The following is a 21253-nucleotide window of genomic DNA, read 5'->3' on the forward strand; positions in this document are numbered from 1 at the left end:
AAAAAAAAAAAGGGAGCGGGATCCCCCAGCAGGATCCCTAGCTTTTTCCAAGTCTAAATCTATGAAAAAAAAAATACTGAAAAGAAAAAAAAACTTAAATACAATAGTTTAAAAACTAAATAACATGTATGATGTAACCATAAGTTATAACAGTCCCATTTATAATATAATAACAATATTGACTTGAAATTGAAATATAACTAAATAAATATTAAACATGGATTTCACTCAAATACTTTTTGGTCCATTGGTCATGCCTGAAATGAAGATAGAAAGTTACAATCAATAAATGAAAAAATGTTTGATAATAAAAAATTGGACACAATAAAAGTAGAATTTGATTATTACCAAGAAATGAGGTTCTCTCAACTCCATCCCAACTCTCAAGGGGCGTCCGTCTCAGACTCTCAGTCATCGGCAATTATATTAGGGTTCACAATTAGATCTATAAAATCATAAAAAATAAAAGTTAGAAACATTAAAAATAATTAAATAATCATTTAAAAGGATATAAACTTACCCGATTTAAGCCTATAGCTCTCGGCATCAACGCCAACGGTATCTAGTCCAATGGACTTTTCACTTATCAAATTCTGTGTGCAAACGAGGGCCTTCACGGTTGATGGTGACAATGAACTTCGATAAGCATCCAACACGCGACCTCCAGTGCTAAATGCCGACTCTGAGGCAACTGTAGTGACAAGAATGGCTAGCACATCTCGGGCTACACGGGAAATGACTGGATACTTGGTGGAATTAACTTTCCACCAAGTTAATAACTGAAATACATCACTAGGTGCCCCGACAGCTTCCATAAAATATCGTTCAACCTCAGATGTACAATGCATAATATTCATTGTTGACATGAGTTGATGATATTGTTGGATAATACGATGGCCTCTAACCCCTATAGATGGATCAGTATCACCTGAGGAAGCTATCGACCCCGTCGGTCTCGAATGTGAGGAGCTACCAGCTGCGGATGAATGTTGACAACTATTGCTGTAGTGATTATATAGGTCATCAATATCACTTTTAGCACTCTAATAAACTTTGCAGCCTTCACTGCCCCGATGACGAAATTTATCCAAAATTCTAGAACGACCAACTTATATTGGGGGTCAAGGATCACAGACACAAATAGCAATGTATTTATCTTCTCAATATTCTCCCAATATTTATCATATTTGGTCTTCATCCTCATAGCCATAACAGTTAACAATCTACCAGAGTTAGTACAACTATTTTTCAAGTGGAAGTGAAGCTTCGAGAGCTCTCTAAAGAATGAGTTCACAGTCGTATATTTGGATCCAGATAGTCGCATGGTTATGTCATAAAAAATTTTTAAAAATTCAACAAAGTAGCTCACACTAGTCCAATCATGTGTGTCCGGTGCACCGAGCCCCTGCCCTGCTGACTCCAACAAAGCATACCTCAGGCCCCCATCCTCGACTTCCATCCGCTCGAATGTTTTTTTGTACTTCTGTGTCACATCCAACATCATGAATGTAGAGTTCCATCTAGTCGGAAAGTCCAAGCACAACATACTAGAACATTCAATTTTAAGATCTTTTGCTATTGCCTTAAACTTGGCAAGCCTTTGAGGGGAACCATTCACATATTGTACAATACTGCGGACTCGGGTAATGGAATCATTAATCTCTTTTAACCCATCAACAACTATGAGGTTGATGATATGAACACAATATCGAACGTGAATAAACTCGTGGGCCCGAATGACATTATCTATCACCGGCGTGTTCCGCTTAAACCAATCAATTGTTGTTTCATTGGCACTGACATTGTCAGCTGTAATACACAGCACTTTTCGAATTCACTAGTCCTTTAAAAAATCATCTATCTTCGCCCCAATTGATACACCTTTATGATCCACAATATCTTTAAAACCAATAATTTTTTTATGCAAAATCCATTCACTGTCAATGTAGTGTGCTGTGATACACATGTAGCAGACGTTCTTTATGGACGTCCATGTCTCAGTCATAAACCATACTCTCTGATCAGTAGTAATAAATATCTTCTTCATCTCCGCCTTGTCTTTCGCATGCATTTTCATACAATCTCGCATCACCGTATACCGTGATGGAATGGAAAATGGTGGCTCAACAAAGTTTAGAAACTTTCGAAAGCCTTTTTCTCGACTGTGGTAAAGGGCATCTCATCAGTAATTATCATCTCTGCAAGCATGTCCCTCAATATCTTCTCACTGTATTGAGGGATGACCAATTTCTTAGTCTGTGTACCATCAGTGGCTGTAGAAGTTTTGTAACTGAGGTTGGTCTGATCAGTGGCTGCCAATTCCTTCGCTATCTTATATCATTGGCAATCATTTAAATGTGCTATTAACACACTGGTGCCTTGCTTCTTCGAATGGCATCTACAAAGTTACCCACAATAATGACATCTTGCTACCAGATTCGCAATATCACTAAGAATTTTGGTGAAATGCTCTCATATCCACGACCTCTTTTTAGAAGGCCATGGTGGTTGATCTTGCTCAATGGACACCCTCTCCTCTTCGTTGAACATATAATCATCCTTTATATCTACTGGGAGTGGGAGTTAACTACTCGCACAAGATGTAGCTGCTCTAGATGTAGCTGCCCTAGATGTGGCTCTAGGGGTGGAAGTACTTACCGGTGTTAGAGTTGTAGCATTGGCATCCGTCACATCTCCTTGTGGACGATCCATATCACAAATCAAAGAAGCTGAAAAAATAAATTAGAATAAAAAAATTAATTTAAAAAATAATTAAGCTATATTAAACATTTAAATTAATGCAAAGATATATGGGATCTTCCAATATATACTCCACTAAAAAATTTATAAAAAAGTAATGCATGGCCGTAGTGCAATAAAAAGAATGTGTTGCATGCTCTCAAAAGTCATAACCTTTTATTTGTTTAAAAGGACAACTTTTTATTTTTATATTCAACAGTACCCTTTTTCTATATTTAGATAAGAGGCAATGAAATGCAGTCCCTAGAATGCATCTTACATGGAAACATGGCCATTCCTTTTAACTGGTTTTACATGGAAACCGAGTCTCATATAGTTAAAAAAGGGACTGATGGAGATGGCGACTGTGTCAAAGTCTCATTGCAGAATTTACACATAATTATTTTATTATTATTGATTTGAAAACCCAATACATGATTAAGGAGTTCGGTTTACGATTGGATATATATAGGCGTGTGGGTATTCTCTAAGGATTAAGATGGGAACTTTCCAATGTGATCACCAACTTTCAATGATCCAAAATTTCAATAAAAAAATAAAAAATAGCTCCAGCTTTATGCAAGTTGCAACCATCATAATCTCAATGGCCTTCGAGATCAGGCACTATCTTAAACGATACGATCAAAGACTTGTCAAGCTGTCATCATATGGCTGATGGCAAGTAATTGGAGTCTTTGATGGATCATATGATTATTTACTAGGATTTGAAACTATTCTATATACTCCAATGCAGCTATATACTCAAAGTCTCATTTCCTTCAGCTTTTGAAAAGAAGGAAATAAGCAAAAATGCAGAGAAAAAACAAAAATATAAAACAGTAAAATACAGAAAAAAGAAGCAAAAATATATAACACAGAGAAAAGAAAAAAATCGGATTCTTTTGATTGCACAAGGAAGTTTGTTATGTGATCCTTAAATGCAGAGAGCTCATTTCTTGATTCAAATAGCCCATTTACAAATTTACACGCAGCTTTTTGAAGGAGTAATATCTCTTACACATTTATCAAATACTATGCATGCATGCAACCCAACTTACAAACACATTATACATTTCATTAAACACATTTTTTTACTACAAATTTACAAAACTAATTCACAAGAATCGCAACAAAATACCAATTCACAAGAGATGTGTATATAAAGTTAATTAATTAAATTGCTTGATTTAATTTTAGGGCTCGGAACCCCTCACTCTCATCGTAGGTTGAAGCTGAACGGAGGCTGAAACTAAGCTTGAAGTTGCACCGAGGAGCAAAGAGAAACAGCGTGTAACACCCCGTATTTTAGTGTATTTTTACTGAAGGAATTATTTTTATGTAATTAAAATAAATTCTCTTATTTTAAAATTGGTTGGATTTTAGGGAGTTTATTCTATGATTTTTATTTGGTGAAAATTATTTTTATGTGCTTTCCAAATATTTATTTATTATTATGCATTTAAATTGCTTTTAATATTTAAATTAATTACCGTGGGATTTAATTATTTCAATTTGACTTTACCATTACGTTTAAATTATTTTATTTAACTTGTGGTTTTAAAATCGTTTCCGTTGGATCATTTTTGTGACCCAAGTTATGAGGATTGGACCTCATTTCTTTTTCCCTCTTTTTCTTTCCTCTCCTTTTCTTTTCCTCTTTTTTTTCTTTTTTCTTTTCTCCTTATTCTTTCCTCTCCCGCGCGATCCCTCTCTCTCCTCCCCTCTCCTCCGCCCGTTTCCCTTGTCCACTCCCAGCGCCGCCGTCCGCCGGCGGTGGTCGTCACCGCCCAGCCCATTAGACTCCCCAGCCGCCGGCCGTCCTACCCCACCAGTATCATCGCCGTTCGTGCCGCCGTTAGCCTCCACGAAGCCCACGAAACCCACGACGCCGCGGCACGTTTTCCTCCATTGCGCCGCCGTCGCGCCACCTCCGGCCACCATCTTCCTACCACTTCATCCCCGGCCTCTTGGCAACCCATTGGACCCAACCCCAGCTCCGATCCGTCACCGGTGAAGCCCCACCAAGTCCATCTCCGATTTGCACTTTTCGGGCCTAAAACCGCCCCTTGCGCCGCCACCCACGGCAAACCACCACCACCACTAGCTTCACCGACCTCCCTAGGCCCTACCCTATCAATCTTGGGTCTTCGTTTGTCCTCGTTGGAAAGTTGGTAATTGTGACCCACGGCCACAGTGTATTTTACACTGTGGTGTTGCTCAAACGTCGCTTTTTTCAACTTCGCGATCCTCGGAAAATTATTATATTGCACTGTAAGTATTTCTCCAAAGAACTTTCGTAATTTAAATGTATTTTTGCACTAACCCATTTCACTGTGTTTTTGGCATGCCGGACTGAGTCCGAGGAGTTCGGGGGTCGGATGGATTTGTGATTGGAGTTGTTTGGTTGATTTGGTTGATTGGATATTTGTTGTTGATGGGTTGTTTGGATATTGTGTTGGTACATGTGCATTTCATTATTTCATGCATGATCATGTTTGTAAAAGAAAACTGGGTTTTCGTGTATTGCATTCATGTTCATGTGCTTTGAAAAGCTATGATTTTATGTGAGAATATTTTTGGTGCGTGTGTATCACGACCCCAAGCCGAGATGGGGCATTAACTCGGTGGAGCTCCTCTGGTTACTCGGGAGCGGAATATACTGAGTAACGTCCCCTGGATTGTCGCCGGGCGACAATGGGTTCGGACGAGATGGTCTCGTGCCGACTCCGTGGTCCTTCTGCTGGCGGGGACTAGAGGATGTCTGGCCACGTACGCGCTGGGCGCGGAACTGGGCATCGCTCGTTGCGTAGTGTGAGTGCTTGGCCACGTACGCGCTGGGCGCGGAACTGAGCACCGCTGCGAAGCCAGGACGTGCGGATGGTCCATAGGGGAGACCATGGTGCATATGGAAATAATGCATGGTGCATTTGGGATTAATGCACTATTTTCTGGGAAAATAGTGCGAGTTGATTTTTGGGTAAATCATTTTCTGGGAAAATGTTTTACGAATAATTTGGACCAAAATGAGATTTTGGTGTGTGTTGGAAATTTATCATTTTCGGGGAAAATGATGTTTTGTGGAAAAAATGCATGTTTTCATGTGCATGCATGTTAGTTGCATTTAATGCATTTTGTATTACATTGTTGTTTGGGTTATACTTACCTGCGAGACCATTTTGTGGTGTCGCAGATTTTGATGCTGATGAGGAGGAGGAGGGCGAGCCTGAGGAGACGGCTCCGCCTGACGAGTGATCTGGGATCACTCGTTTGTAGCTTTTAAACTATTGTAAATTATTTTATGGATGACTGTATAACTTCTATTTAAATCTTTACTGATGTTTGATTGTAATTAAATTCTGGTACTTAGTTGACTATCCGCTGCGTTATTTTATTTGAACACTGTTGCATGCACACACACGGGCACTTCGTTGGGATGCGTGACCGTGTTGTCACCATCCTGGCGTCTCGATCCCTGTGTATTTTATAAGGGGGATTGGGGGCGCCACAGGTGGTATCAGAGCAGTTCGGCTCTGGGTAAAACCACATGTCCTTTAGAATAGTACCAGAAAATTATTTTTATTATTTTTATTTTCTTTAAAAAAAAAAAAAAAAAAAAATTTTAAGTTATGTAAGTTAAGTTATTTATTTTATATTATGAGTTTGTTGCTATATCATTTTATGTTAATTGTTGTTATTTAAATTATTTTATTTATCGCTTTAATTATTGTTTATTATTTTATTATTTTGGTTGAGTATAAATTATCTGGATTTAAGCGGGGTTGGAGAATGTTCTATGACAGGATTATGGTGAGACCAAGAAGGCAAGCTGAGGTGCCTGAAGATGAGTTACCTAGAGGGGATGGAAATTATGCTATGGCAAGAGCATTAAATAGAATGACAGAATTTCTTCAACAGAATTTCCGACCGCCGCAGGGAGATTCAAGTAGGGGAGCCCAAGTGGGGTGTCCCTATGAGCGCTTCCTAACGCATAGGACCCCTGCCTTCATTGGGGAGGAGGACCCAATGCGTGCTAGGAGGTGGATTCAGGATTTGGAAAGAACATTTGAAGTTTGTGGATGCACGGAGGCTCAGATGGTATTATATGGAAGTTATATGCTGCAAGGTGAAGCGGCAAATTGGTGGGAGACCAAGCGGACATTATTAGAAATGGAGTTGGGTTCCTTGGCTGCTGTGTCTTGGCAGCGTTTCAAGAAAGAGTTCGATGACCGGTTCTTTCCTGCTTCAGTGAGAAGGCAAAAGGCTCGGGAGTTCAATAATTTGGTCCAAGGTGGCATGACTGTGGAGCAATATGCAAGAAAGTTTATGGAGCTTGGACGGTTCGCTCCTCACCTCATTTCTACGGAGGAGTTGCGGGTCGAGCGCTTCCTGGAGGGTTTGCGCCATGAGGTACGTAAACAAGTGGCCTGCCTTCGGATTAAGGACTTTCAAGAGTTAGTGGATTTAGCCAGCATTGCAGAGCGGGAAAACAGTTTTGGAGCAGGTTCCCCTCCGGGTCAGAAAAGGCGGAGTTACCTTGGCGAAGGGAGTAGTTCTGGGTCGCCTCATAAGTTCGTGCAAAGGACTAGTGCCCGTCCGCAGACGACCACCGGTGCTCGTGCTGGAGGTCGAGCTCCAGTTTGTAACAGGTGCAATAGAGCCCATGAGGGTGAGTGTGGCCAGAGAGGAATTCAGTGTTTTAGATGTGGCCAGCCGGGTCACTTTGCTCGGGAGTGTCCTGGTCAAGTTCAAGGAGGACAAGAAGCGCGAGGAGCGCGAGGAGGTCGACGAGGAGGAAGGGGCAACCAGAGACAGTTGGTACAAGCTCGGGTTTATGCAGTGACCCCTGGTGATGTGGATTACGGAGCTCCAGAGACCCACGATGCTGGGGTTATTACTGGTATGCATTTAATTATTTTTTTAATTTGATTTAATATTTGTTATGGTTGGATTATTTGGGATTGTCTGGTGGATGTGTTTGCTTCAGGTAGAGTTCGCCTATATGATTTCTATGCATGTACTTTGTTTGATTCTGGGGCGTCTCGATCTTTTGTGTCTGCCACTTTTGCACGGATGTGTAATCTGGTCACGGAGCCTTTATCGCAAACTCTAGTAGTGGCACTTCCAAATGGTGAGATGGTGTGGTGCTCTAAAGTTGCTTTGGGCTGTCCTTTGGATTTTGGAGGGAGGACACTGGATGCAGATTTGATTGTATTCAAGTTGCTGGGATTTGATATAATTCTGGGAATGGACTGGCTATATCGATATTCAGCAAATATTGATTGTAGAAGTCGGGTAATTGGTTTTCAACTCTCGGATGATGATTATGTGGAATTCACGGGAAGTAAGTTGAAGGCAAAACCAACAATTATATCAGCAATTCAAGCTAGGAGAGATATAGCTCGTGGAGCAGATGCTTTTTTGGTCCAAGTTGAGTCTACGTCATCTGAGAAGAAGTCGTTAGTAGACATTCCAGTTGTGGGCGAGTTTCCTGATGTGTTTGTAGATGATTTGCCCGGATTGCCTCCCGTTCGCGATATGGAGTTTGTTATTGATTTGGAACCTGGTGCGGCTCCTGTGCATAAAGCACCTTATCGCATGGCACCGGCTGAATTAAAAGAGTTGAAGACTCAATTGCAAGAACTGGTCGACAAGGGATTTATTCAGCCTAGTACTTCTCCGTGGGGAGCGCCCGTGTTGTTTGTCAAGAAGAAAGATGGTACTCTTCGAATGTGTATAGATTATCGGGAGCTTAACAAAGTGACTATTAAGAACAAGTATCCTCTACCAAGAATTGATGATTTGTTTGACCAACTTCAGGGAGCGGCTATCTTTTCGAAGATTGATTTGAGGTCAGGGTACTATCAGTTGAGAATAAGAGATAAGGACGTGCCCAAGACTGCTTTCAGGACGAGGTATGGGCATTATGAATTTAAGGTGATGTCTTTTGGGTTAGCTAATGCCCCTGCTGCTTTTATGGATTTAATGAATAGGGTGTTTCGGCCTTTCTTGGATTCTTTTGTGGTGGTGTTTCTCGACGACATTTTGATTTATTCTCGAGATTTGGAAGAGCATGCTTGTCACCTTCGCCTGGCACTTGGGAAATTAAGAGAACATCAATTGTACGCTAAGCTGAGCAAGTGTGAATTCTGGTTAGAAGAAGTTAAGTTTCTTGGACATGTGATTTCTCAAGAAGGGGTGGCTGTAGATCCCAGTAAAGTAGAAGCTGTTTTGTCGTGGCCTCGCCCTTCAACAGTTCGTGAGATACGAAGTTTCTTGGGACTTGCTGGTTACTATCGAAGATTTGTGGAAGGTTTTTCTCGGCTATCAGGACCTCTCACTGCCTTGACTAGGAAGAATACTGAGTTTGTATGGTCTGACAAATGTGAGAGAAGTTTTCAAGAGTTGAAGAGAAGATTGACAACGGCACCTATTTTGGCACTTCCGGAGCCACACAAGCCATTTGTGATTTTCAGTGATGCATCCAAATTCGGGTTGGGATGCGTTCTTATGCAAGAGGGACGGGTTGTTGCTTATGCATCTCGTCAGCTGAAGATTCATGAAAGGAATTATCCCACGCATGATTTGGAGTTGGCGGCAATAGTCTTTGCGCTTAAGATCTGGCGGCATTATCTGTATGGCGAAGCCTGTGAAGTTTATACTGATCACAAGAGCTTGAAGCATCTATTTACTCAGAAGAATCTAAACATGAGGCAGAGACGGTGGTTAGAGCTAATTAGCGACTATCAGTGTGAAATCAAGTATCATCCAGGAAAAGCAAATTTAGTCGCTGATGCCTTGAGTAGGAAGTCACAACAAGTGGATGAAGCGGAATCTTCAGATGTGGACTCTCTCCTTTGTGGAATGAGGAGACTTCTTATCGAGAGTTCACAGCAAGAAGAATTATTATCTTCAGTCTTGGATGTCCGAGTAGTGGATTTTGATGAATTAAAAACTCTTCAAAGAAAGGACCCTAATCTGTTGGCTATCAGGAAAAGAGTCAGAAAGTCTAGAGGACCCTTGCATTACAGCTTGGATAAGGATGGCATTCTTAGGTTTCGGGATCGTAGAGTGATTCCTCGAGACTCTGAATTTAAAGAGCGAATTTTAGCAGAAGCTCATGCAGCTCCTTATTCGGTTCATCCAGGAAGCACAAAGATGTATAGGGATTTAAAGAAGAATTTCTGGTGGGAAGGAATGAAGTCGGACATCGCCCTGTTTATTGAGAAATGTGACACATGCCGACAGGTGAAGGCTGAACATCAGAGACCTGCTGGTAGACTCCAACCTCTCCCTATTCCGGAATGGAAGTGGGATGATATTTCCATGGATTTTGTGGTAGGGTTGCCGAGGACTCCTAGTGGGAAGAACTCCATTTGGGTGATTGTGGATCGGTTAACCAAGAGTGCCCATTTCTTGCCTGTTAATAATACTGACTCGTTGGGTAAGTTGACTCGGTTATATGTCAAGGAGATAGTGCGTTTGCATGGAATACCCAAGAGTATTGTGTCAGATCGGGACCCGCGATTCACGTCCCATTTCTGGAAGAGTTTGCAGGCGGCATTAGGCACTAAATTGAAGTTTAGTTCGGCGTATCACCCCCAAACAGACGGCCAATCAGAGCGTACTATTCAAACTCTGGAGGATATGTTGCGGTCTTGTGTTATGGAATTCCAGGGAAGTTGGGAGAATCACTTACCACTTATTGAGTTCTCTTATAATAACAGTTTTCATTCCTCCATCCAGATGGCCCCGTATGAAGCCTTATATGGACGGAAATGCAGATCGCCTTTATGTTGGGATGAAGTTGGCGAGAACAAATTGCTTGGGCCTGAGTTAATTCAAGAAATGAAGGATCAAGTTCAGTTTATCAGGAAGAAGATGACTGAAGCGCAAAGTCGCCAGAAAAGTTATGCAGATACAAGAAGAAGAGACTTATCCTTTGAAGAAGGAGATTGGGTTTATCTTAAAGTCTCTCCTATGAAAGGGGTTAAGCGCTTTGGTAAGAAAGGAAAGCTTAGTCCAAGATATATTGGCCCTTTTCAGATCGTGGAGAAAGTTGGGCTTGTTGCTTATAGAGTTGCCTTGCCAGATTATTTTGGAGATGTTCATGATGTGTTTCATGTGTCCTCATTGAAGAAGAGTTTTGGACAGCAAGAGCCACGTTTTGTGGATCCCGAATGCATTCAACTGCGGCCCAATCTTACTTATGAAGTTGCCCCGACCCAGATCGTAGATTGGAAAGAGCAAGAGTTAAGGTCCAAGGTAATACCTATGGTGAAAGTGGCGTGGGGTGACCCGTTGGCTCAAGATTTCTCTTGGGAGAGAGAGGCCGACATGAGGGAGCAATATCCATACTTGTTTGATTGATTTTGACGGTATGTTCTAAGTATTCTCTTGGTTGAATCTTGATCTTGTTTTGGTGCAATATTTGACCTTGCCAATTTCGTGGACGAAATTTTTTTAAGGGGGGGAGGATGTAACACCCCGTATTTTAGTGTATTTTTACTGAAGGAATTATTTTTATGTAATTAAAATAAATTCTCTTATTTTAAAATTGGTTGGATTTTAGTGAGTTTATTCTATGATTTTTATTTGGTGAAAATTATTTTTATGTGCTTTCCAAATATTTATTTATTATTATGCATTTAAATTGCTTTTAATATTTAAATTAATTACCGTGGGATTTAATTATTTCAATTTGACTTTACCATTACGTTTAAATTATTTTATTTAACTTGTGGTTTTAAAATCGTTTCCGTTGGATCATTTTTGTGACCCAAGTTATGAGGATTGGACCTCATTTCTTTTTCCCTCTTTTTCTTTCCTCTCCTTTTCTTTTCCTCTTTTTTTTCTTTTTTCTTTTCTCCTTATTCTTTCCTCTCCCGCGCGATCCCTCTCTCTCCTCCCCTCTCCTCCGCCCGTTTCCCTTGTCCACTCCCAGCGCCGCCGTCCGCCGGCAGTGGTCGTCACCGCCCAGCCCATTAGACTCCCCAGCCGCCGGCCGTCCTACCCCACCAGTATCATCGCCGTTCGTGCCGCCGTTAGCCTCCACGAAGCCCACGAAACCCACGACGCCGCGGCACGTTTTCCTCCATTGCGCCGCCGTCGCGCCACCTCCGGCCACCATCTTCCTACCACTTCATCCCCGGCCTCTTGGCAACCCATTGGACCCAACCCCAGCTCCGATCCGTCATCGGTGAAGCCCCACCAAGTCCATCTCCGATTTGCACTTTTCGGGCCTAAAACCGCCCCTTGCGCCGCCACCCACGGCAAACCACCACCACCACTAGCTTCACCGACCTCCCTAGGCCCTACCCTATCAATCTTGGGTCTTCGTTTGTCCTCGTTGGAAAGTTGGTAATTGTGACCCACGGCCACAGTGTATTTTACACTGTGGTGTTGCTCAAACGTTGCTTTTTTCAACTTCGCGATCCTCGGAAAATTATTATATTGCACTGTAAGTATTTCTCCAAAGAACTTTCGTAATTTAAATGTATTTTTGCACTAACCCATTTCACTGTGTTTTTGGCATGCCGGACTGAGTCCGAGGAGTTCGGGGGTCGGATGGATTTGTGATTGGAGTTGTTTGGTTGATTTGGTTGATTGGATATTTGTTGTTGATGGGTTGTTTGGATATTGTGTTGGTACATGTGCATTTCATTATTTCATGCATGATCATGTTTGTAAAAGAAAACTGGGTTTTCGTGTATTGCATTCATGTTCATGTGCTTTGAAAAGCTATGATTTTATGTGAGAATATTTTTGGTGCGTGTGTATCACGACCCCAAGCCGAGATGGGGCATTAACTCGGTGGAGCTCCTCTGGTTACTCGGGAGCGGAATATACTGAGTAACGTCCCCTGGATTGTCGCCGGGCGACAATGGGTTCGGACGAGATGGTCTCGTGCCGACTCCGTGGTCCTTCTGCTGGCGGGGACTAGAGGATGTCTGGCCACGTACGCGCTGGGCGCGGAACTGGGCATCGCTCGTTGCGTAGTGTGAGTGCTTGGCCACGTACGCGCTGGGCGCGGAACTGAGCACCGCTGCGAAGCCAGGACGTGCGGATGGTCCATAGGGGAGACCATGGTGCATATGGAAATAATGCATGGTGCATTTGGGATTAATGCACTATTTTCTGGGAAAATAGTGCGAGTTGATTTTTGGGTAAATCATTTTCTGGGAAAATGTTTTACGAATAATTTGGACCAAAATGGGATTTTGGTGTGTGTTGGAAATTTATCATTTTCGGGGAAAATGATGTTTTGTGGAAAAAATGCATGTTTTCATGTGCATGCATGTTAGTTGCATTTAATGCATTTTGTATTACATTGTTGTTTGGGTTATACTTACCTGCGAGACCATTTTGTGGTGTCGCAGATTTTGATGCTGATGAGGAGGAGGAGGGCGAGCCTGAGGAGACGGCTCCGCCTGACGAGTGATCTGGGATCACTCGTTTGTAGCTTTTAAACTATTGTAAATTATTTTATGGATGACTGTATAACTTCTATTTAAATCTTTACTGATGTTTGATTGTAATTAAATTCTGGTACTTAGTTGACTATCCGCTGCGTTATTTTATTTGAACACTGTTGCATGCACACACACGGGCACTTCGTTGGGATGCGTGACCGTGTTGTCACCATCCTGGCGTCTCGATCCCTGTGTATTTTATAAGGGGGATTGGGGGCGCCACACAGCGGCAACAGAGATGTGAGACGTGAGACGCGAGAGAGACGCGAGACGCTTCACTGGTTCAAAGTCTTCAAACGTAAGATGCGAGAGAGAAGGGAGAATGAAGAAGGAAGAAGGGAATGGGGGGTCCCCCCGTGTGATAAAACGACGTCGTCATTTAATTTTTTTTAAAAAAATGCAGATGGTTTTTTTTTTCTAAAATTCAGAGTTGGAGCTTCTTGGAGCTCCGATTCCGATTCCGACTCTGACTCTGACTCCCTATTCGGAACTACTCCAAACTTTGACTCCGAAATCCGACTACTCCCACTTCGTCGGAGTCAGAATTGGAGCAGAAGTCAGACAGGGTCGGAAATTTTAAAATTTTGCCCAACCCTACCCAATCTTTCCCCACAATTGCAAGACCCACTTCTCCTAGCTCTTGCTGATCATATTCTTCAATCTATCCCCCAAACCATCAGCAACACCATTATCACGATCCATATTTTCAATCTACAGAACTTAACACCCCCGATCTCCATCCCCAAAACCAATACCATCGTCAGCACCGCAGATCTCAAGACGCACGCTTCGAAGAAATCCCCGAGTCCCACTCTCTGCTTTCCTCTCTGTTTTGCCGCATTCATGTCCTAGAATCCTCTCTCCACTATTTTTCCACTTTTTCTTCTCCGTCTCCGTATTCTTCTACCCCTTACTCTCTCAGAGACTTAGCTACTCGTGTTATACAAACCCGTTTTCGTGCTTTCCTTGTTCGCAGATCAAGTGCTCTTAGACAGCTCAAAGACCTCGCTGTCATCAAGTCCACTTTCAACTCTGTCAAATCCTCGCTTTCCTGTGAGACACATTTCGATTTTGATGCTCTTTCTCAGAAAGTCATGGATTTGCTTCTCAAGCTTGACTCTATTTAGGTTAATCATTCTTGGGTTTTGTTGTTGTTTTCAAAATTCCCTCTCGTTCTCCGTCTTTTGTAAACCGGATTTGTAAGTACATAAATTTTGCTTGAAGGGTGGGAATCCTCTGATTAGGGCTGGGAAGAGGTCGATTACTAAAGATTTGGTGCGGTTCTTGAAGTTCATAGATGGGGTCGATGCGAAAAGCCGTGGGCTTTTCTCCAAAACTACTAAGAATGTGAGTTTTGGCCATCCAAATGGTAACAAATCTAGCGTTTTAGGCACCAGGATCAAAAGTTTGGGCGGGTAGACGAAAATGATAGATAAGCTGAGGACCAGAGTTGAGAAGATTAGTGGGTTGTCTATGGTTTTTCAAAACGACGAGGAAGACGTGGAGTTTGAGGGGTTCAAGCAAGCCAGTGATGATGATGAGGAAAACCTTCCTAGAGTGAACTCTCGCATGCCAACCTCTAACCTCCCGCTTCAGCTAGCCTACTTCTCTATACAATTTATTTTCACCCTCAGCACCTCTTCGTGCTTAAAAATCTGCCACCTTATTTCTCTCCCTAAAATAATGATTAATATAGAGACCAAAATCATCAAGTAATAACAACAATTTATCCCAAAAATCCCGAATGTACCACACAGTACAAACTTTAGACAAAATCCAATACACCACCACCATCTAATCACATTCAATATCAATATTCAAATAACCCATATGTTGCACCAAGTCACCCCTTCTAACACCGTCCTTAACTCAGCTTCAGTGTTGGAACAATGCCCAAAAGACTTTGAGAATGCAAATATGAACCTTCCATCACTATCTCGAAGCACCCCACCTCCTCCACCAGGCCCTGGATTCCCCAAACTACTTCCATATAAATTCAACTTAAGACGACCTGGATTAGGCTTGGTCCATCTAACCACCATCATCACTTTACAACTCGGCAACACAATCGGAATTCCCAACTGAGCCAAAATTATTTTGTCAGCCGCTGATAGCCTTCCAATTTTTTCCACATTTCCAGCCAACAATCGGACCCAATATATTATTGAATTCCACACAGTACAGCTACTCTCTAGCTTGTCTTTCATCTGGGCTATGCATCTACGTCTCCATAATCTCCATACAATAATGGAAGGAATTAACCCCATAGTAACGCCCAATTGAGAATATCTTGAAGCCAGATCAAACCAAAATTGAACTCTCGCACGCCAACCTCCACTGACGCTTCCAAATCCCTTGAGCAAATTCTCTCCTATTTAAAACGTGATCCAGGTCCTTCTCTTATCTCTCTTCACAACAATTACAACAGGACACCATCGGTATGCCTACTTTCCGGACCTACGCATCCGCAGATAAACAATTAAAAGATGCTTTCCACATACACAAAGATACCTTAGAAGGGAGTCATTTATTCGATATCCATTTTGCCCGTCCAAACTGCTGCCATCTCAGTCGGATTAACTCCCATGCCGATCTAGATGGAAGAATTTCATTCTTATCTAGAAGCCATAGTAGAATATCTTTGTCATCCTTTAACCGCCCCACAGCTTCCATAAGCGCCCTGGCCAACAATTCCCCAATCATACTCTATAATCTTTTCACATCCCACCCATCACAAATCATCAAAACTTTCACTCGGATTAAAGCATCCTCCACTCCATTTACCTTTTCAAATAAAACACTATCACCCATGAATTTATCATATCATAATGACAAATTTCATTCTCTAACTTTCCATTTTGAATTCTGCAATAATACAGGAATCACCTCAATAATTCTTTTCCAGAACATAGAACCTGTCCTGCACTCCAACTTCAAGACGATATGGCTATTCTTTACATATTTTCCTCGAAAAAACTTCGCCCATAAAGAATCCTATCGCAACACTTGCCAACCAAATTTCATAAAAAGGGACTGCTGGACTTCACCTATATCACGCACTCCTATTCCTCCCTCCTCCACCGGTACACACAATTTCTTCCATGATCTCCAGTTTCGCTTGCTCCTACCACCCTGAGAACCCCAGTAAGAGAAGCAAAAATCAAGTGTAACCTTTTAATCACAGCTTTCGGCATTTTAAGAACTGATAATAGGTGAATTGGCATACTGGTAAGGACATGCTTCAGCAAAATTAATCTAACACCTTGTAGATCAAATTATGTCACTTTTACCAAATGTTAGATCAATATAAAACACAATAAAAATATATTATATAATATTTTCCTACCTGCACATTTTAATTTAAACGCTTTGTTGAATAAAAGTAATAGGCTTACATCTTATTTATGATTTATAGATAATTTTAAATATAATATTATTTTTTTATTAAAATTAAATCTATTAAATTAAAAGTAAAAATTAAAATAATATTATTTTATTAGATAATTGTAAACAATTTGTTATACAATAATAACTCTATTATTTTCATAAAAATAACTCTAAAAGAGGGTTTTGACTAGCTTTGTACAGTTGCCACGAAACTTCTCATAGTAAAAACCTATTAATCTATAATAACTTTTCGAATGGCCCAGCTTTAGCATTGCTGGGCGAAAGGTGTGAAATTGATGAATGGCGCCTCTCATGCTCTCTCAAAAACCAAGCAACTTCTCGCCACGACCGCTGCCCGGTGCCAGTCACTGTTCCGAAACTTTGCAGCCACTCGTTCACTCACGAAAATTAAACAACTCCATGCCCATACCATCATCTCGGGCCTCCTCTCCTCCTCGAAATCCACCGGGATTCGCTCAGCCGTCGCCGCTGCGTATGCTTTATGTGGGGACGTTCGATTTGCTCGTAAACTGTTTGATGAAGTTTCCGACCGGAGTTTATTTTTGTATAACGTCGTGATAAGAATGTACATACAAAACGGTCTACCCTATGACGCACTTAATGTATTTGTTCAATTGCTCGCTTCGGGGCAGTGCCGGCCCGATAACTTTACGTACCCATTTGTTATTAAGGCGTGCGGAGACTTGTCGTTGCTTAATGTAGGTGTTGTAGTTCACGGGCGAACACTGGTGGCTGGCTTTGATTCGGACACGTTTGTGCAGAATTCTTTGTTGGCGATGTATATGAACTGTGGGGAGAAGGAGGCAGCGAGACAGGTTTTCGATACGATGCGGGAGTGGAGTGTTGTGTCTTGGAATACCATGATTAATGGGTATTTTAGAAATGGGTGTCCAAAGGAAGCTACGATGATTTTTAATTGGATGATGGATGTGGGAGTAGAGCCTGATTGTGCCACCATGGTCTCTGTGTTGCCAGCTTGTGCTTACTTTAGGGATTTGGTATTGGGAAGAAGGATTAATGCATTACTCGAAGAGAAAGGTTTGGGGAAGAATATAGCAGTGAAGAATGCCCTGGTAGATATGTATGCAAAGTGCGGTAGCATGGATGAAGCAAGGTTAGTTTTTGATAACATGGGTGAGAGGGACGTGGTCACGTGGACAACCATGATTAATGGGTATATTTTGAATGTCGATGCAAGGAGCGCTTTGGCCCTTTGTCGGCTCATGCAGTCTGACGGGGTAAGACCCAATTCAGTAAGTATAGCTTCTCTTCTTTCAGCATGTGGCAGTTTGTGTTCTATTGAGTACGGTAGGTGCTTGCACGGGTGGGCAATAAGGCAAAAGATTGAGTCGGATGTTATTGTGGAGACTGCATTGATTGACATGTATGCAAAATGCAAAAAAGTTTACCTCATCTTTCGAGTGTTTGGTAAAACAACGAAAAAACGAACAGTCCCTTGGAATGCTCTTCTTTCTGGATGTATTCATAATGGACTTGCAATAGAAGCAATGAAAATTTTCAAACAAATGCTAATGGAAGCAGTACAACCTAACGAAGCAACCTTGAATAGTCTCCTTCCAGCATACGCTATTCTTGCAGATTTGCAGCAAGCATCGAATATACACTGTTACCTGGTAAGATCTGGGTTTCTTGCAAGCATCGAAGTTGCTACTGGTATGATTGACATATACTCAAAATGTGGAAGCTTAGAATCTGCTCACCAAATTTTTAGGGGAGTTCCTGAAAAGAGAAGGGACATCGTCCTGTGGAGTGTGATAATAGCTGGTTATGGAGTTCATGGTCATGGTGAGATTGCTGTATCACTTTTCTATCAGATGGTTCAATCTGGGGTGAAACCCAACGAAGTCACTTTCACTTCTGTATTGCATGCATGCAGCCATGCAGGTCTGGTGGATAAGGGTTTGCATTTGTTCAAGTTCATGCTTGAAAATCACCAAATGAGTCCTTGTCCTGATCACTACACATGCATTATTGATCTTCTTGGTCGTGCTGGTCGACTGAATGAAGCTTATGATCTAATTAGAACAATGCCATTTAAGCCTAACCATGCTGTTTGGGGAGCACTGCTTGGTGCTTGCGTGATACATGAGAATGTTGAACTAGGGGAGGTGTCCGCAAAGTGGCTTTTTGAGCTTGAGCCAGAAAACACAGGAAATTATGTATTGATGGCAAAAATTTATGCCGCACTGGGCAGGTGGAAAGATGCTGAGAATGTGAGAGGCATGATGAATGAGATAGGATTAAAAAAAGCACCTGCCCACAGTTTGGTTGATGTCAGATCTCTGTGAAATAGATTCGGATTTTCTGCTTAAAAATTAAAATGGATGTCCCTAAGCAGTTCGATATTCCAATCAAAAGTTGAGGTTCATACCTAGTTTGAAGATGTTCGATTACAGGAAATGATAGATCTGCATAAATTGAAGACTTTGGTTGTGTAGAAAGGATTCTCTTTTAGAGAGTGGGGAATGCCTTTCTTCATATAGTCCTATAATCTAGATCATGAAAGTGAGCTCTCAGAATTAACCAGTGATACCATTGTTTCATTTAGTTTTGCCTTGCAAGTGGATTTTTTGTAATATCATTGTCTGAAAAGGCAATTGCTTGGTCAAACAGAAGGCTTAACTTTCATCATTATGAATGGAGGGGTTTCCCATTCCTTTTATAAATATTCTACCTATTTGTGGACATATGGGAATTATTTAAGTTGAAGCATGGTAATCGATAAAGATTGTATGGATACGGGTATGCATTTGAATCTTTCATGTTAGCCTTAAAATATCATGCTAGAGGGATCAGGTACACTGTATTATAGATCTTCTTTAAGTGGGAGTTAACTGTCCATTACTCTTAGAATGACGATAATCTTGTGCTTGAGCTGTCTCTTGACAGAAAACACTCTATTAGAGTGCAAGTTATGTCCCTTTGTAATGGAGATTGCTATACTTATTTATTATTACGAAGTATATTTTGCATATTTCATATCAACTTAGGTAAATATCATGTCCATTATTTAAAATGCATTAGTCGACATGCTCATTGATTTGATTTTTTTGTTCTTTTAAAATAAATCTTTCTTATGATTTGTAAAGGATACAGTTTGGATTTTATTTTATTTTTTGTTAGAATTATTGGTTAAATTAATCACCTGAAGCGGTTGCTTATTTCTTTTTTCATTTTCTGCATTTTTCTCGACTTATGATATCTAGTGTGGAGTATGTTTTAAACTTCTCGATTATATGGTTTTACATTCCTTCTAGCCTTTTTCAACATATATGAAAACTTGACCCACGGATGGAACCGTACACAGTGTCGGACATTTTGTGCTAAAGCTGGAAAAAAGTTTGTAGTGTTATCAATATTGCTTGTAATTGCTTTTTGATCAGTAATATTACATGTAACTGCTGAAGATGTCTTGAATAATATTTTGAATTGACTAGTACTCTGTAAATTGATTTCTTCATCAGAAAAGGAGAAAATAACGCTCCAATCATGTGGTTAGAAAATGGTGACTGGTTGAGAAGGAGAAAGTTGCTCAATCAACAGGCAGCAGATCTCATTCAAACCATGGTTTTTTTTCCTTTCCCTTCAACTTGTCCAGCTCAATAATTGTTTTTGTTCTTTTTTCTTTTTCAAAGTTTCTAGCATCTTTTTCACCCATTTGCATATATGATTTGATCAAATATAGAGTTAGGATTACCATGAAACAGAAAAATACTCCTCAAAGGTACCAGTTGCTATTTGCACTTAAAGCATCAAAACCAATTGCTGCTACATGATCTTTAGAAGAAAACTTAGAATAGAAAATCTAAGTTTGAAATAGAAACAAATAGATCAAGACAGCGAAAGTGTTGAGTGAGTAGTTGGACTTAAATACCCGTATGCAGTATGCATGTACTGGACTACTGATTGTTATTTGACCACATAGCTTCAAGACAAAGCATCCATCCATACATAGGTACTATTTTCCAAAGAAGAAAAAAATGCCTGTCTCCTACACACTCTTGCATGCCACATGTGCCATAACTATATCCACTTAGTGCGTGTTTCGAGAGTGAGATAGTAAATAGTAAAATAGTTTGTGAATAGTAATGAGATAGTTTTAGTTGAGTATTTTGTAGGTTTTGCGAAATGAATAAAAAAATTGAATAAAAAATATTATAAAGTTAAAATATTATAATAATATAATTTTATAATATAATTTTTGTTTAGAAATTTGAAAATGTTAAAATTATTTTTTATTTTTTATTTGAAAGTTTGAAAAAATTTTAATGATTAGTTTAAAAATTTTATATTTAAATTATGTTTGTAAATAAAATGAGATGAGAAGATAATTTTGTGTCTCATTTAAGGTCCCAAACCTGCCCGAGTTATCAGTTATGCTTTTGGATGGGCCCCATATTTATATGGACGTTACTACATCCACATAGAATTTCTACCGAAATTCTCTACCGAACACTCGAACACTTTTTTTTATTTTTACTTTTACTTTCACCATTTTTTAAACTATTTATCTATTTTTTAAAAATAAAAAAATCACATATTCATTTAAAAATACTTATTTAATCATTAAATAAAAATAAAAAATAAAAAAAAATTCGGTAGAAGATATCGAAATC

The 21253-nt window shown here is 40.5% G+C and overlaps 1 protein-coding gene across 1 annotated transcript; it reads left to right on the forward strand.

Moving 5' to 3' along the window:
* The first annotated feature begins 16725 nt into the window (after positions 1 to 16725).
* LOC121248268 (pentatricopeptide repeat-containing protein At5g39350-like) lies at positions 16726 to 19363 on the forward strand. Its single transcript, XM_041146675.1, has one exon. The coding sequence runs from the start codon at positions 16892 to 16894 to the stop codon at positions 18923 to 18925; it is 2034 nt and encodes a 677-aa protein (XP_041002609.1). The 5' UTR covers positions 16726 to 16891; the 3' UTR covers positions 18926 to 19363.
* Positions 19364 to 21253: the final 1890 nt, after the last annotated feature.

Source organism: Juglans microcarpa x Juglans regia, chromosome 2D (genome assembly GCF_004785595.1).
Source record: "Juglans microcarpa x Juglans regia isolate MS1-56 chromosome 2D, Jm3101_v1.0, whole genome shotgun sequence".
NCBI classification, from domain to species: Eukaryota; Viridiplantae; Streptophyta; class Magnoliopsida; order Fagales; family Juglandaceae; genus Juglans; species Juglans microcarpa x Juglans regia.

Bases quoted from the DNA above. Each gene is read 5' to 3' on its own strand.
- LOC121248268 (XM_041146675.1), top strand. From the start codon at position 16,892: ATGAATGGCGCCTCTCATGCTCTCTCAAAAACCAAGCAACTTCTCGCC.